This window comes from Sminthopsis crassicaudata, chromosome 2 (genome assembly GCF_048593235.1).
Source record: "Sminthopsis crassicaudata isolate SCR6 chromosome 2, ASM4859323v1, whole genome shotgun sequence".
Classification (NCBI taxonomy): domain Eukaryota; kingdom Metazoa; phylum Chordata; class Mammalia; order Dasyuromorphia; family Dasyuridae; genus Sminthopsis; species Sminthopsis crassicaudata.
Window position 1 is genome coordinate 316168585 of NC_133618.1, and position 14296 is coordinate 316182880.

At 32.5% G+C, this 14296-nt stretch overlaps 1 protein-coding gene across 8 annotated transcripts in view; it reads right to left on the reverse strand.

Annotated features, from left to right (window-relative positions):
• Positions 1-4935: 4935 nt before the first annotated feature.
• Positions 4936-14296, reverse strand: part of RBM25 (RNA binding motif protein 25) — a 44442-nt gene continuing 35081 nt past the window's right edge. For all 8 annotated transcript variants that reach the window (XM_074290094.1, XM_074290091.1, XM_074290089.1 and 5 more), the window contains 7 exons: positions 13751-13824; positions 12457-12607; positions 11422-11746; positions 10613-10887; positions 9607-9705; positions 7228-7275; positions 4936-6538 (listed from right to left, as the gene is read on the reverse strand). In XM_074290094.1, coding sequence (XP_074146195.1) covers positions 6446-6538; positions 7228-7275; positions 9607-9705; positions 10613-10887; positions 11422-11746; positions 12457-12607; positions 13751-13824 — 1065 coding nt within the window. In that variant the 3' untranslated portion in view covers positions 4936-6445. The remainder of the gene's footprint in view (positions 6539-7227; positions 7276-9606; positions 9706-10612; positions 10888-11421; positions 11747-12456; positions 12608-13750; positions 13825-14296) is intronic.

The following is a 14296-nucleotide window of genomic DNA, read 5'->3' on the forward strand; positions in this document are numbered from 1 at the left end:
GAAATTCTTGGATCCAAAAGTTTCTAAATATAGAACTGGTAACATTTGTATTTCTAAAAGGGATTTCCTCACAGATAATCCATACACCAATAAAATCACACATCTACTATTAAAAATTTTCCCAGCCTCAAGGTCCTGACCTCATAGCTTTTGAGATGTGAAAACCTAAACAAAAAGAAATGCTATTCTCCCCACTAGTATTTTTATTATTTGTCATAGTTGATGTGTTTTCTAAAATGACATTAGCCTTTCTCAAGACAATCCTATTTTCAGAAAAAAATGTGGTTTATTTTCAAGTGAAAATTAACATTTATAAATTTCCATTTCTCTTAGTTAAATATGTACATATTTGAGATAGATAAGAGAATAAGTACTACTATCCTCATAAAGGTTACCTAAACCACTGCAAATCACTACATAGCAGTGACAGACAGTACAGAATGAATATTCAGGTGTTTTCAGTGCTAATCTAGTTTTCTATTCTATCATAACTTCTTAATATCTTTAGTTACAGAGATCTATAATTAACTTTTGTACATTAAGGATCAAATACCATTATCTATAAAGTGCTATACAAGGTCAATTACTAGTATGAGACTGAGGAATACAAATGATTTACCAAGAGTCACTGTCATAGTGTATAAGATTTTTGCTGATTAAAACCACCTTGACCACGGTGCCTTCAGTTTTCCTGCTAAATTACTATGTCTAGTTATGGAAAGATTATTACAACAATCTTAATCGGTGCTATTGTCTTTAAGATGGTACGAAATTAGTGTGTCAAGCTTTTCCTGGCTGAGCCTCACTGGGGCTCACTTGGGAACAAAGGATATAGTCCCCAAAGGTGACTTTATGAGATTGGGGTTTGATCCTAGATCTTGCAGGTCTAATAACTCAACTAGACAGTTTGCATGATGGTGGCTCAGGTTCTGAAGAACTGACTCATGCTAAAATCTTAAAGGTGACACAATCAGAACATCAATTTTCAATAATAGATATATTTGGCATGACAGCAGAAAAATTAATTATAGAATGTTAACTTTGTGGAAGGTCTATATAAATCTAGTCCAACTATCTCATTTTACAAATGGTTTTATGAGTGGCAGAGCTGAGACAAACTTAAGACTCACAATTCAATGCTCCTTCTTATATTTTATCATTCATTCAAAAAGGTACTTGGTGAGCAATTAAATCAAGCAAAGGGAGTTAAATGTAGTAAGATATTCCTATTAAACCATGTTAGCCTACCTAATCAATTTTATTTCTTCATTCTAAAAATTTTGGTCTATACAATGCAAAACCAAAACTGGACAATGCTAAAGAAATAGCAATATTTCTTTTGACTATGAATATTTACTAAGAATTCCCCCCAAAAAAATGGGGGGTAAGAGAGCAGAGAGAAAAACATTTTGTTGATGAAAAAAATTAATAACACCAAAATTCTTTCTTTTTCAAAATATTTAAGACAATCAAAAGTTTGTCTGATAGGAGAAATGAAGTGACTTTCTAAAGATCATACAGCTAATTCTTGATACTTATATTAGTTACAAAATATAGAATGAACGGTTATGCGTAAGGGCAAGGATACATCTTTGGGAGCCCACTCAGTGGAGAAAGTTAACTTGCTGGGGAAAAAAAAATTAGCAAGGACTATGTTCAATGACAATGATAAAATTAGATTAAAGTTTAATCTTTCAGTAACATTTTAAGTTACAAATGATGGAGCTTTTTAAAGAAACTAGGATCTAAAACAGCAGCATAAGAGCCAACACATTCACAATCTTTCTCTTAGGATGTATTGCCTTCTAAAAAAGTGTCCACAGCTGTTGCCACATATTGGTTTCTATTTGAGAGCAGCACTTAATCTTGACCCTAAATTTTGGTGATATGTACTGTAGGCAATGGCATCAGCCATTCACCACCACATATAATTTAGCTTTCAGCTATCATTTATCAATGAAAGTTGAAGATATCAATTTGGGATAGGAAGGGAGAGAACAAGCATTTATTACTTGTCTGTCATGTGCCAAGCATTATACTAAGCATTTCACAAGTATTTTTTTATTTGATCTTCATAGCCCTGTGAGGTAGGTGCTATTATTACCCTCACTTTATGATTGAGGATATTGAGGCAGACAGAGTTGTGTCCAAGAGCAACAAATTTGATTCAACAAATGTTTAAAACCTATTATGTACAAACACAGTGCCAAATGCTATAAGATAATAAGGACTGAACATTCTTATTCTGAAAAAAAGATTCTGCTTGAAAATGAAAATTTGTGTATGACTGCTGAGGAAGCTGAAAATGGTAGGCACCTTTTAAACTATCTGAACTAAAATATCAATTTTAGCAACAGTTCAATTTGTTAACCAATAACCTTTTCATTAAAATAAACTTTTAAAAAATAGCGTTTCAATCAGGCTTTTAAAACCTTCCACTGCCATTTCAATGGGCTCATAAAATTCATTAATTTTTAAATGAATTTGATCCACATCTTAATTTATAATATCAAAATATAGAATTTTGTTTGGAAAAATTAGCAAACCTCTCAAAACTCTGGCTCATCAATCCTACTAATGGGTCTATATGAACATACATGGAAACAATATAAGGGAAAAAATGATCTATTTACATGAAAATATTCATAGTAGTATTATTTCTAATAGCAAAAATTGTGTTCTTAAATGCACAACTTGGGAGTGGCTGAAGAAATTATAGTGTATATGTAAAATAACATTGTACCACACGGAATGGCAAACAAATATTAAAAAAAAATTGTTTTAAATATAACTGGGGAAAAATATTAAATCAAAGAGAGAGAAACAACATGAAGAACTCAGAAGAAACATAAGAGGTTTGTATAAAGTAATGCACAGTATACAAAGCAGGAAAAAAATTTGTGGCCATACTAGCCTGACAACTATTCCTCAGCCTCTATATTCCATCTCTTCATTTGGCACAGGCTCCATTCACTTTTGTCTTTTTATCCACAGATCCTAACATTGTCTGGAAAATGGAAGGCACTAAGTAAACCATTTGGGGAACTGAATTGAGAAAGAGGTTTAAGCCAGTAGCAAAGTATAGCAGAAGCCCCATTAGCTCAGAGGTCAGAAGATTTAGATTTAAATTTCACTTCTAACATTTATGATCTGTATGAACTCAAGAAAGTCACTATCTCCTACCTCAGAGTTCCCACACTGGTAAAAAGAGGAAGCCAGACTAGATAATCTCTGAGGTATCTTCCAAATTTAGATCTATGGTCCTGTGATCATACACAATTACTACTAGTTTCTAGATATTAATGAAGACTTTAAATGAAACAAATTAAGATGAAAAACAAGTAAACAAATTTGATATTAACTTATACAGCATTAAACCCTCCTTTTAAGGAACATGAGTCTATTACAGAGTAAAGTTTGATTCATTTACAGTGACAATCACTTCACTATTGTTACTTTTGAATGTTTGAGGGTTTCTTTCATTGGGAATTCAACTAGGAAATACAATAAGGATTTGAGGGAATTTTTCAAAATATGCTTTTTCAGAAATTGCATATTTAAAATTAAATTTTTTAGATGCCGAGAGGAGGGAAAAGGGTATTGGTGACAAAAATTACAATTAAACAGAAAAGTTATACTACATTTCCTATAACAGTTGCTTAACTAAAAGTAGTATAATTATTTCACAATACCCTCATGTGGAAATAATACAACTATGATAAAAATCCATGAAGTGATGAATGTATGTTCTAATTAGGAAAACAATCCAGGAAGTTCAACCAATTCACAGGAAATTGCATGCATGTTTCTTTGTAAGCAGTGTCAAATAAAATAATACATAGTACCAGTTATAAAAGCATATTAAATGATTATACATGTAACTGTAACAGACTGTTTCCTGTCTTGAGAAGGTGAAAGGAAAAGAAATTTGGAACTCAAAATCTTGGAAAAAGGAATGCTGTGGGGGCAGCTAGATAGCACTGTAAATAGAAGAAATCAAGAGGACATGAGTTCAAATACAGCTTTAAATACTTAACCCTTACTAGCTGTGTGACCCTGGGCAAGTTACATAACCCCAAATGCCTTGCGCCCAGCCCCCAAAAGAATGTTGAAAATTATCTTTACATGTAATGGGGAAAAAAAAAAAATACTTGGTAAGTACAAAAAACCCACTAATAAACATGAAATACACACACAAAATAAAAGCATGTTAAATAATATATTAAAAAAAAACACCTCTAAATATGTCTCTTAATGTTGACATTTTTTGAAAAACTTTTCTTTTTAAGTTTCTATCTAAAACTTTTCAGTTTTGTACTATCAGTTTAAAAACCCTAGATCTTTCATGTTTTTCATATGTGTGCAGCTTTCCCCCCCACTTCCAATTTTCCAAAGGATATGAAGCAAACATTTCTGTAAGGGCAATTATACACAATTAAGTGTGGAAAGGAAAGATAAATATAACTTGAATAGAATGATACAAATGAAAATCAAATTTAAGTAGATTAAAAAACAAGATCTTTCAAATATACTAGATAAAATTTTGAAACTGACATACTGGACCAAATGAACTATAAATAATTCTCCAATATAATGTCTAAAGAGGTATTAAGAGAACATAGTTATAATTATTACCCAAACAATTTCTATCACTGAAATGAAACAAAGGTTGAAGAAAGAATAGAGAGGAAAAGTCCTTTCTAGAGATCTTATTTTGAAATTAACAATTAATATTGGATATCTTCCTTAAGTTTTCACTCTTTAAGAAATCAGAATTTAAATCATTATGACAATAAAGGCATTTCCACACATGTAAAGGTCCAATCAAAACAAGGTATTGCTTCTATCTTTACTAAATACCCATAAAATGTTCATGAAAACCCCACAAACTCATCCCATATTTTCAAATTAAGTTTTCTAGTCTGCACCACACAATTATAACATGATGCCATTTATTTAACAAGACTCTGAAAGAATCTGAGTCCCCAGATCAAATATATACATTTTTAATATTCGAAATATTTACATGGTGGAACCTTTTCACGTTCCCATTTGTTAAGAACAGTGTTTTCAAATGTCCCCTCAAGATGAAAGAAATCTAGTAACACAGGGTCACAGTTATACTCTTCTAAACAGGTCAACCTGTTTCACTCCCTGGTTAAGTTATGTCCTACAGTAAAGACAGCACATCATCATATTTTTAACCTGGATATGTAGAAGAGGTAAGACTAAGTCTCCATTTATGTATTAAAAAAAAAAAAAAAAAAAAAAAAGTAAGCCATAGTCTCCTTACAATTTAAAAAAGAGGGGGAGGAGAGAGAATCAAGAGTGGTCAAAAAAGAAAAATCAAGAGTGGTCAAAAAATGCTAATAAATGGATGCCAAAATGTTGTTTTCTGAACTGTTATGCCCAAATCTATTGTACTACTTCTCCCCAAAAGCCATTGAAATTGGCTTTAACTTTTGTTTTTTTTTTTTAAAGAAAAACATTTCTTAAAATAATTTTTTTTTAAGTGAGAGGTCATTACAAGGAGATACTAAATGGAACTATTAATAGTTAAAGCCAATGAATGTAAAAAATAATGTGTTCTAGAAATTAATGATCAGCCTAAAGAAATGTAAAAAGCTCTGCATGACTCATTTTCCCTTAAGAGAAAAGCTAAAGGAGCCAGATAAACAGGGGAACCCCATCCTGTTCAACAGAATGCTGCACCATAATAAAATCCCATGCATTGGGACACTGACAATTCAATTGTCCAAGACATTTAGGTTGGCACAATATCACTACTTTCCCTTTAGGATCCTGAATCATGAAATGTTTAAGGCAGCCCTAAGACAAATGGGGGGGGGGGGGGGAGAGGAAGACATTCATACATTCACTCACACTCATACATACATAGTTTAGAGAAGAGTGGGTTGCCCACCTGACATTCTTACATTCTAATTTAAATTCTATACCTTAAACAGGACTTGCCATTTTTGATCAATTTTTAAATTAAAAAGGGCATGGGAAGGAGGTATAAAAGATGGCTGATACTCTTGCAATAAAAAATGATTATCTTGGTTTTCTAACAGGTACAATTCAACATTAAGTGCAATTTTGCAAAAGAACCAGGGAGTCACTTTAATATTTACAAGGAACAAATTAGCAGAACAAGATTATCAGAGAGGCATTGTACAGTAGCTGCAGCTTATAAAACATACCAGTAATTGTACCTGGTGAGTTATAAAGAGAACCAATGTAGGATTCAGATAACTCTATAACCGAGGGAGAACAGAGGGGTCTTAACAGAGCAGAGGACCAAAATTTTTTTTTTTCACATTTTCTACATTAAAAAAAATTACAGATCTCACAAGTGTCTTTGAGGACAGATAAAATTCAAAGTCCTTTGAATGGCGGAAAAGGGGAAAAAAATTTGAAATGGAACCTAAATGTAAAAACAGTTTTACTTCACAAGACCAATTTTCTTGGCTTCTGTTTCATATATCAATAATCTCCACATTTTGACTATAAAAACTTCTGCTTCTTCATCTAGTACCTGTAGGAGAGAAAAAACACAACATCTGATTAAAACAAATAATCACAACCATCTTCAGTAGTGATGGCCATCACAATTTTAAAGGAGTATGCACTGAAATATGTCATTTCCAGCAATAACTTAAAAAGGAAAACTGCCTAAGTACTTTAATATCAGGACAAATCATCTACAGCACTTTAATATTTTACTACTTTTAATTATACTCTCATTCCCTTTGAGTACTCTTTCAATAGAGACAAACCTCAACCCATTTATAAGTTAATAAATCATCTCTGATAGTGCTTGTGCCCTCAAAATTCATTATCCTGTGGCCAACCTGGCAAGAAGCCTCTTTTTTTCTGAACTCTCTTAGTTCAGGCAAGGGCAAGACGTGTCAGAGCCTACGTTCTGGTGGCAGAGACTTGTGAGAGTTTTCTCATGTCATAGTGTATGTAGACACAAATAGTAAATCACTAACAATAATAATGACTTTATGGATCAGTAATTTGATCAGGCTTAGTATCAAATATGACTAACATTTAAGAAAAAAAATCCCTGACTATATATAGTAATATGCAATGATGCTTACAGAAAATCTTTCTTTTTAGAAAGCATGTCAACAATTAGTGAAATTCATTATATACATGATGTTCAAAGATGGAAATTTTGTGGGAAAAGTAAACATTTATAGATAAGAAAATTCAACTTACCATGGCAACATCATCTAATATACTTTGTGGTGAACTATGAGCCATAACCTGAAAGAAATAAAAATCCTTTAGTCTGAAAACTTTTGAAACAGAAAAAGATGATAATGCTAGTGATTTTTAAAAAATACTAAAATAATTTAAATGGTTTCCCATTGAATTTAACTTGGTAGGTATTTGATTTTATCCTCCTTATCTGATTCTAGTTCAGGGCTTAATGGTGATATAATTAACATTCATGAAGGAAAACATCCAGTATGAATATACTTCATTTTAAGAAGTCTCTAGAAATGAGAAATGAACACTTAGTATTCCTTGAAATGCCACTTACAACAGCATACTTTTAAAAACATAAATTTACACTTAAGTATTTTAAAAATGTTCATAATTAAGGAAATACATTATTCATAAGAAAATTAAGCTTTTAAGACCTCCAGCTGATCAAACTGGAGAAAAATAAAAAATCTTTAAGCCATTAAGACCAGCTATGGGAAATCTCCAGATGGAGATATGGCACTTAAGCAATTAACAGGTTACCCGGTAATTCTTTAACTATAAAGGCCATCAGTTGTTTTCCTGCTTAGTTTATCCTGAATCTGTTCAAATAAGTCTTCCTAGGTTTTTTTGAAACTGACTTCTTTCATCAATTGATTCAAATAGTTTATTTACCCACACACACCACGAAAACAAACTTCATTTTGCTGATCTTTTTTATTTTACAGTACCAACAGATGAAAATAAAAGTCCAGGCTTGCTCCATCTTGCTCTCATGATCTAAAGAGGCAGTTGGAAAAATAACAGTATCTTCCCCTTATGCCACTACTCACAATTTTAGAATGATGTGCTTTTATTGTAGGAAGTGTATCTTGTTGATGCAAAATAAAACTGCTTATTAATCCTAAGGACAAGATTAATATTGGCATATAGCAGATACTTAAAATCATTTATTGATTGTTTAACTTAGAGAAACCACTACTAGGTCTATATCCCAAAGAGATTAGAAAAGAGAAAAGGGACTATGAGTACAAAAAATATTTTGAGCAGTTTTTGTAGTGGACAACAGATTTAAAATTAACGGAGTGCCCATCAAATAAATAAAAGCTGAAAAAATTATCATTTATGAATGGACTACTATGGTGCTGTAAGAAATGATGAAGGCATCAGTTTCAAAGAAACCTAGGAAGACTTACACGGACTCAGGATAGAAATTAAGATGGGACAGGGGGAATTTTTGCTAAATAAAAATTTTAGAAAAAAATAATAACATTTGTCTGAAAAGAATGGTTATACATTTTTAATAAATAGTGGTTTATTTAATGTCTAGGGAAAGGGGTGGGTGGAAGGAGGGGAAAATTCGGAACACAAGATTTTATAATGAGTCAATGTTGAAAAATTATCCATACATATGTTCTGAAAATAAAAAACTTTAATTAAAAAAAGAAAAGAATGGTTATATACCCTTAATCAGATGTTTTATGATAGAAGATCCAAACAATTTTTGTAGTGAAAAATGTTTCTCAATTGCAATTAGAGACTATACCTCCATGTCTCAGCAACATTCCAACAAGCAATGTTAAGTAGACCAGGCCTATGTTATAATCACACACTGCTTCCTGTTCCTCACCACCATACAAAAAGAAGGGACAAGATAGTCTCCAATCATCCTGCTTGCTTTAATTCTTGGTAGTACATGAATTTTCCCCCATTTAATAGTATCTTTTTTCCATAATTACACGTAAATAAATTACACATAAAGTTTTCATATTTTTCTCCCTCCCTTTTCCCTCTCCAAGAGAGCAAGCAATCTAATAAAAGTTATATATGAAAAATCATGTTAAACATATTTCTACTTTAGTCATGTTATGAAAGAAGAATCCAGAAAGGAAAAACCACAAGGGAAAAAAAAGCAAAAATAGTTGCAAATGCATTTTTAAGTGCTGATTGGAGTGTTGGTGGCCCGAGAAGGATTGCACAACATACAGATATTCCTATCAAATGCCTTATTTTGACAAAATGGTGACCCTGAGATCTCAAGGGCAGAGCACAAGCTTGGACAGATATTACTGAAATTGAAAAGGCAGCCTTGATGATATCAGAGAAGTACATCACTAAGTTAACTACAAGGTAGTCAATTTTCCAATTAGAACAAAAAAATTTTTTGTGGGGTGAGGTAATTGGAGTTAAGTGACTTGCCTAGGTCACACTGCTAATAAGCATTAAGTGTCTCTGCATTTGAACTCAGAACTTTCTGATACCAGGGCTGGTACTCTTTCCACTGTACCACCTGGCTGCCCCTCAGAGCAATTCTTACAGATCTCATATAAAATACAAACCTTGGATCCTTGGAATCTTGATATGAGAATGAAAGAATAAAGCACTAACCTTAGAACAAACAAAATCAACTAATGTGGCTTCTTCTTCACCTATATATTCTATGATTTTCTTATTAATCCATGGTCTAATTCGACGTTCCATTAATGTCTGCATTAAAAAGAGATAATGTTTATTTGAATTGCTTCAGCATTTTCATCTTATGTTATGCCACTTATAATAGAATAAATACTAGCAGATGGGACCACAACAACAATAGTACCTCAATATAAAATACATGATTTTCATTCAACTATGTAATAATTAATCATCATACAATACTATTACACTTTAATTTCATTTCCCTCAATGGTATTGTGAAATGGTGAAATGTTACTCATTGAGTACCTTGCTTCAGCCCATCATAACTGCCCATTAGAAGCAATACACTCTGGGGAACTATTCCATTCTCTTGTCCCAAACTTTCCCTGCCCTCAATCCCCACACCTACTACACTTAGGTTAGATATTTTCCTTTATCCCTGGAGCACCTTCACTGGAGATAGACCAGAGTCCCAACCCACTATTCACTTTGTGTATACTACAATCCTAACAATGATTGGTTGTGAACTAATACTCTGATATTGATGTTCCCTTCCTTGGCCTTTCCATGTGCCATGAAACTGAAGCTTCCTTAATGATGCTTTGTCCCCTAATGAGCTGGTGAATTCTTTGAGAAAAGAAACTGCTTCACTTTTCAATTTGTGTCCCCAATTTTTGGCATAGAGTAAGCGCTTAATACATAATTTTCCATTACATCACATCTTTGATACTGTTATCTATTTTTCTTCCCCAGTAAGAACAGATATGGTTGTATAAACATACACTTCCCCTTCACAAGGTGTGGAAAAACTACTGAAAAGCTTAAGTACTAGATTTTATCTGACCACCATAGTCACAAGCATATATTTTGTATAACATATAGGAACTATATGATCTTCTCTACAAATTCCACTAATCAAAACCAAAGACCTTAACTGATTAACGCCAGATATAAACCACATAAAATTGCAACTCACAGAATCTACAATAGACCAATCAAGGGGATATGCAAAAAGCTCAGGTTTAGCTGTCGGAATTTTCTCAATGAGACTTTTGATATGTTTGCGCTTTTCTTCTGTGTTAACAGTGCCTTTGGTGGAACTTTTATCATCTTCACCATAATCTAAAGGAACCAGTTTCCTTTTCCGGGGCACATCATCACTGTCTTCATCCTCAAATTTGTTGAAGACACTATCCACAGGGAGCTTCTTTCTCTTTACAGCATTAGGTTGGCCAGGACTATTAGAAGCACCTAAAGAAAAAGGATGATTTAGTAAAACTCCCAGAAAAAAATGCTATCTTATAAAACTATCCTCTCTCAATAGTAATGCATATTATCATAGCCTGCACTATTCCTAGAGTAAGATCCAAATATAGTGGAGCTGTGAGATGGACTGGCTATCTGGAAAGGTTTATGCATACTTTCTCAATCCTCAAATAAAAAAAATAAAAATGAATACAAAGGAAACCAATTATATCAAAATATTTAAAACATCAAATTCAAAAACCCCAGGTTAAGAAGTCCTGCTCTTGAGAAAAACTTTACTATTCATAAATCCAAGATAATTACACTTTTCATTTCTCAGAATTTGATATAGATGCCTAAGTAAAACTATGAAAATAGTGAATTAGAAAAGCATTTTACCCATGTATTTAAAAATTGATTAAAAATCAATTAAAAATCTCCAATTACTTCTTTAAGCCTAGGATAAAACTTAGAAGTGGCAGTGATAACTCTTAAATTCTTAGATCCTTTATCCTAAGAGATCAAAAAATACCAACATACCCAGCTTAAGACTTAATCCTATTTTTGGCCTATGTTCCTCAGGTTGCTGTTGATCAGGTGAGTTTTCATGGGGGATGATAATACCACAGGGAGATTCATCCCCAGGAGTATTGGGGGTTGCATTGCCACTAGCAGATGAAACTGATGGGGCTGAGCTGATGGGTCTCAAGGTGGGTTTAAGACAAGGTTTTTGCTCTGGTTCCTCTTCTTCTTCCATGGGCTCTTCCCGTTTTTCTTCTTTCTCTTGCTTTTCTTCTTCCTCTTCCTCAGACTCTGGCTCCTGTTTTATTTGTGGTTGCCTACGCCTTTCAGCTTCTTGTTCCATCTATATAACCAAGTAAAAAATGGATTGATGAGAATGAATTGCAACAGTTTAGAATTCAAATTCTCTTTCCTCCCCCAAACAATGGAACATTTAAGACAAGAAATTTTTAAAAGTAATAATTTTCTGTATTAGATAATCTGAGAATCCCTTCTCTGCTGCATAAAGAACTATGCCAAGCATTACACAAAATGTTACAAAACAAAGTTTTTAGTGTGTTGTCTTTGAAAGGAGAACAAAGCAAGTGCTTTCAAACTTTCATTTAGAAAATTAATGGGTAAAAATTTTTAAAAATAAAGAAAATTAATGACCAAAAGTATTAAATTTAGTGATCCATACATTATAATAGGACATCTCAACTGATTTATTCATGCTCAGTCCTTGCTTACCAAGAATATAGTTAACAGAGTAACTACCTATAATGAATACAACAGGTATGACAGATAAAAATAAATCATATTATATGTATAAGATAATATAAATGACTTATAGGAAACGCTAAAGGTATGACAAATAAAGATATCCCAAGAATAACAGAAGTTTTCAAATTTTCTCTGCAAAATCACTTCAAAAATATGATTTTTAATTACTGCAAAGAATGCAACATGCACCATTGCTGTCAAGCAGGAACTGAATTTTTTCTTGGTTGATTTCACTTAGTGAAAGAACACTTAAAATATTTCTTTTCTCAAATATTGCAGTTTATTTCTTACTCTTTGAAGCTCTGCATCTGGGTCTGGATGTCCTTCTGCCAGAAGACGCTGTCTTATTTCTTCTAATTCCTCCTTTTCTCTCTTCCTATCTCGTTCATCTGCTTCCATTTCTTTTTCCCTGTCACGCAATCTTTTCTGAAGTGCACTACCCCTATAAAAGAGAAGAATCTCAATGCATTAGTGGTTTTTTTCCCCGAAAGCTAATAAGCAAACCATGGAAAGGATGTTTCCAAATAACCCTATTTTCCAAATAAAAACAAAAGCTATATTCCTGAGAATAAAGGCCACAGATTAAAAGTTCTTTGATATCTCTTAAAACATCTAAATGAGTCACAACACAATTAATAAAAACTTATTCATCAACAAAGTACCACCAAGAATAGAATTTCTTCTTAAAGCTAAGCTATATTATAGAAAAAAAAAGAAAAAGAAAAAAAAAAAAAAGAAAGAAAGAAAAAAGCCAATATGATTGTTAGACAGCAATATCTAGTATGATTTTCAATCATCAATGAGAGAAGGGCCATTTCTTGGCAAACTGACTGGGAATATAACATAATTCTACCCTTCTTTGATTCTAAGGCAGAATACCAATATTATGAAAATTACCAGCAGTTTTGAATAGCCTCAACCATAAACCTGTTACCTTATTATTAACAAAATTCTCAAAACTTTATTTGATTGATGAAGATTTTTTCCTTGGGCTTTGCAGGACAAAAAATGGGAACAGTATATAATGAAGTAATTACTTAAATCTTATACCATTCCTGCTTTTGTTTTCATAACATTACCTGCATCAATTAATATGATGCATATCAAACTTAAATGCATCACATCATTATGGAATACAATCTTGTACCGTTTCCATTTTGCTACAATTAACAGAAATCAGGTGAAGGACGTTAGAAAGGCTGCCACCTTCCTCCTTTCAAGGAGGGAGACCACAGATATGTAATTTTGTACACAGTATCAGAGATGTTCCTGGGTTGAGGTGTCAGCAAGTAATATAAAAACCAAAAAGTATCAATAAAACGTGTTAAGAAATCTGTCAAAAACTCTGAATTACAGGCTGTCAATGCAACAGAAGTCCCCCTGTTTTATGGATAGGGAGAAGATTCTGCTTCAGGCTCCATAGACAGGCAACAGTTTTTCACATGGTTTCTATGCTCAAATTTTTCAAAACTTTAGCGACAGAGGTGTCTGTATACAACCCTAGATTTCCCGGGGAAACAAAGCTCATTTTTTATTAATTTCTAAATAGATAAAACTATAATGCTTATTCAAGAAGTTTACTTACCTATAATATTTAGGATCATCCCTGTCATCATCATAATCTTCCAAGAATTCTTTTAGCCGTTTGGCTTCTTTTGCCTTCAAAATAAAAATCACACACACACACACACACAATAAAACCTTTACAATTATCAAAGTTCTGATAAAACCGAAATAAATTACATTTATTTTTCTAAATTCTGACTCAGTCTAGAATATGTAAGGTGACAATCAGCAAAATGAAAATCATATATGATACCAGTCCAAAATTTCTAAATATATACTCTAACTTTATTAGGAAGGAGATCTTTGGAAGTATAGTGAATTAGTTATACAATACAATACTGGACATAAAAGTCATCTGTAAAAGATTCATTTGGAAGCAAAGTCCACTAATTTTATCAATAAAACAGAACTTAAACTTTGATTTCTTATTCCTCTCCCTAAAATTTAACGTATAGGGAGTCCACAAATCTTAGTCCAAGTTTATGTTATGAAAATCTAAGTAGCTATTTTAAAACTTCAATAACTTAAAAACTGCATTAAGACTTTTGGATCACCTCTATAACAG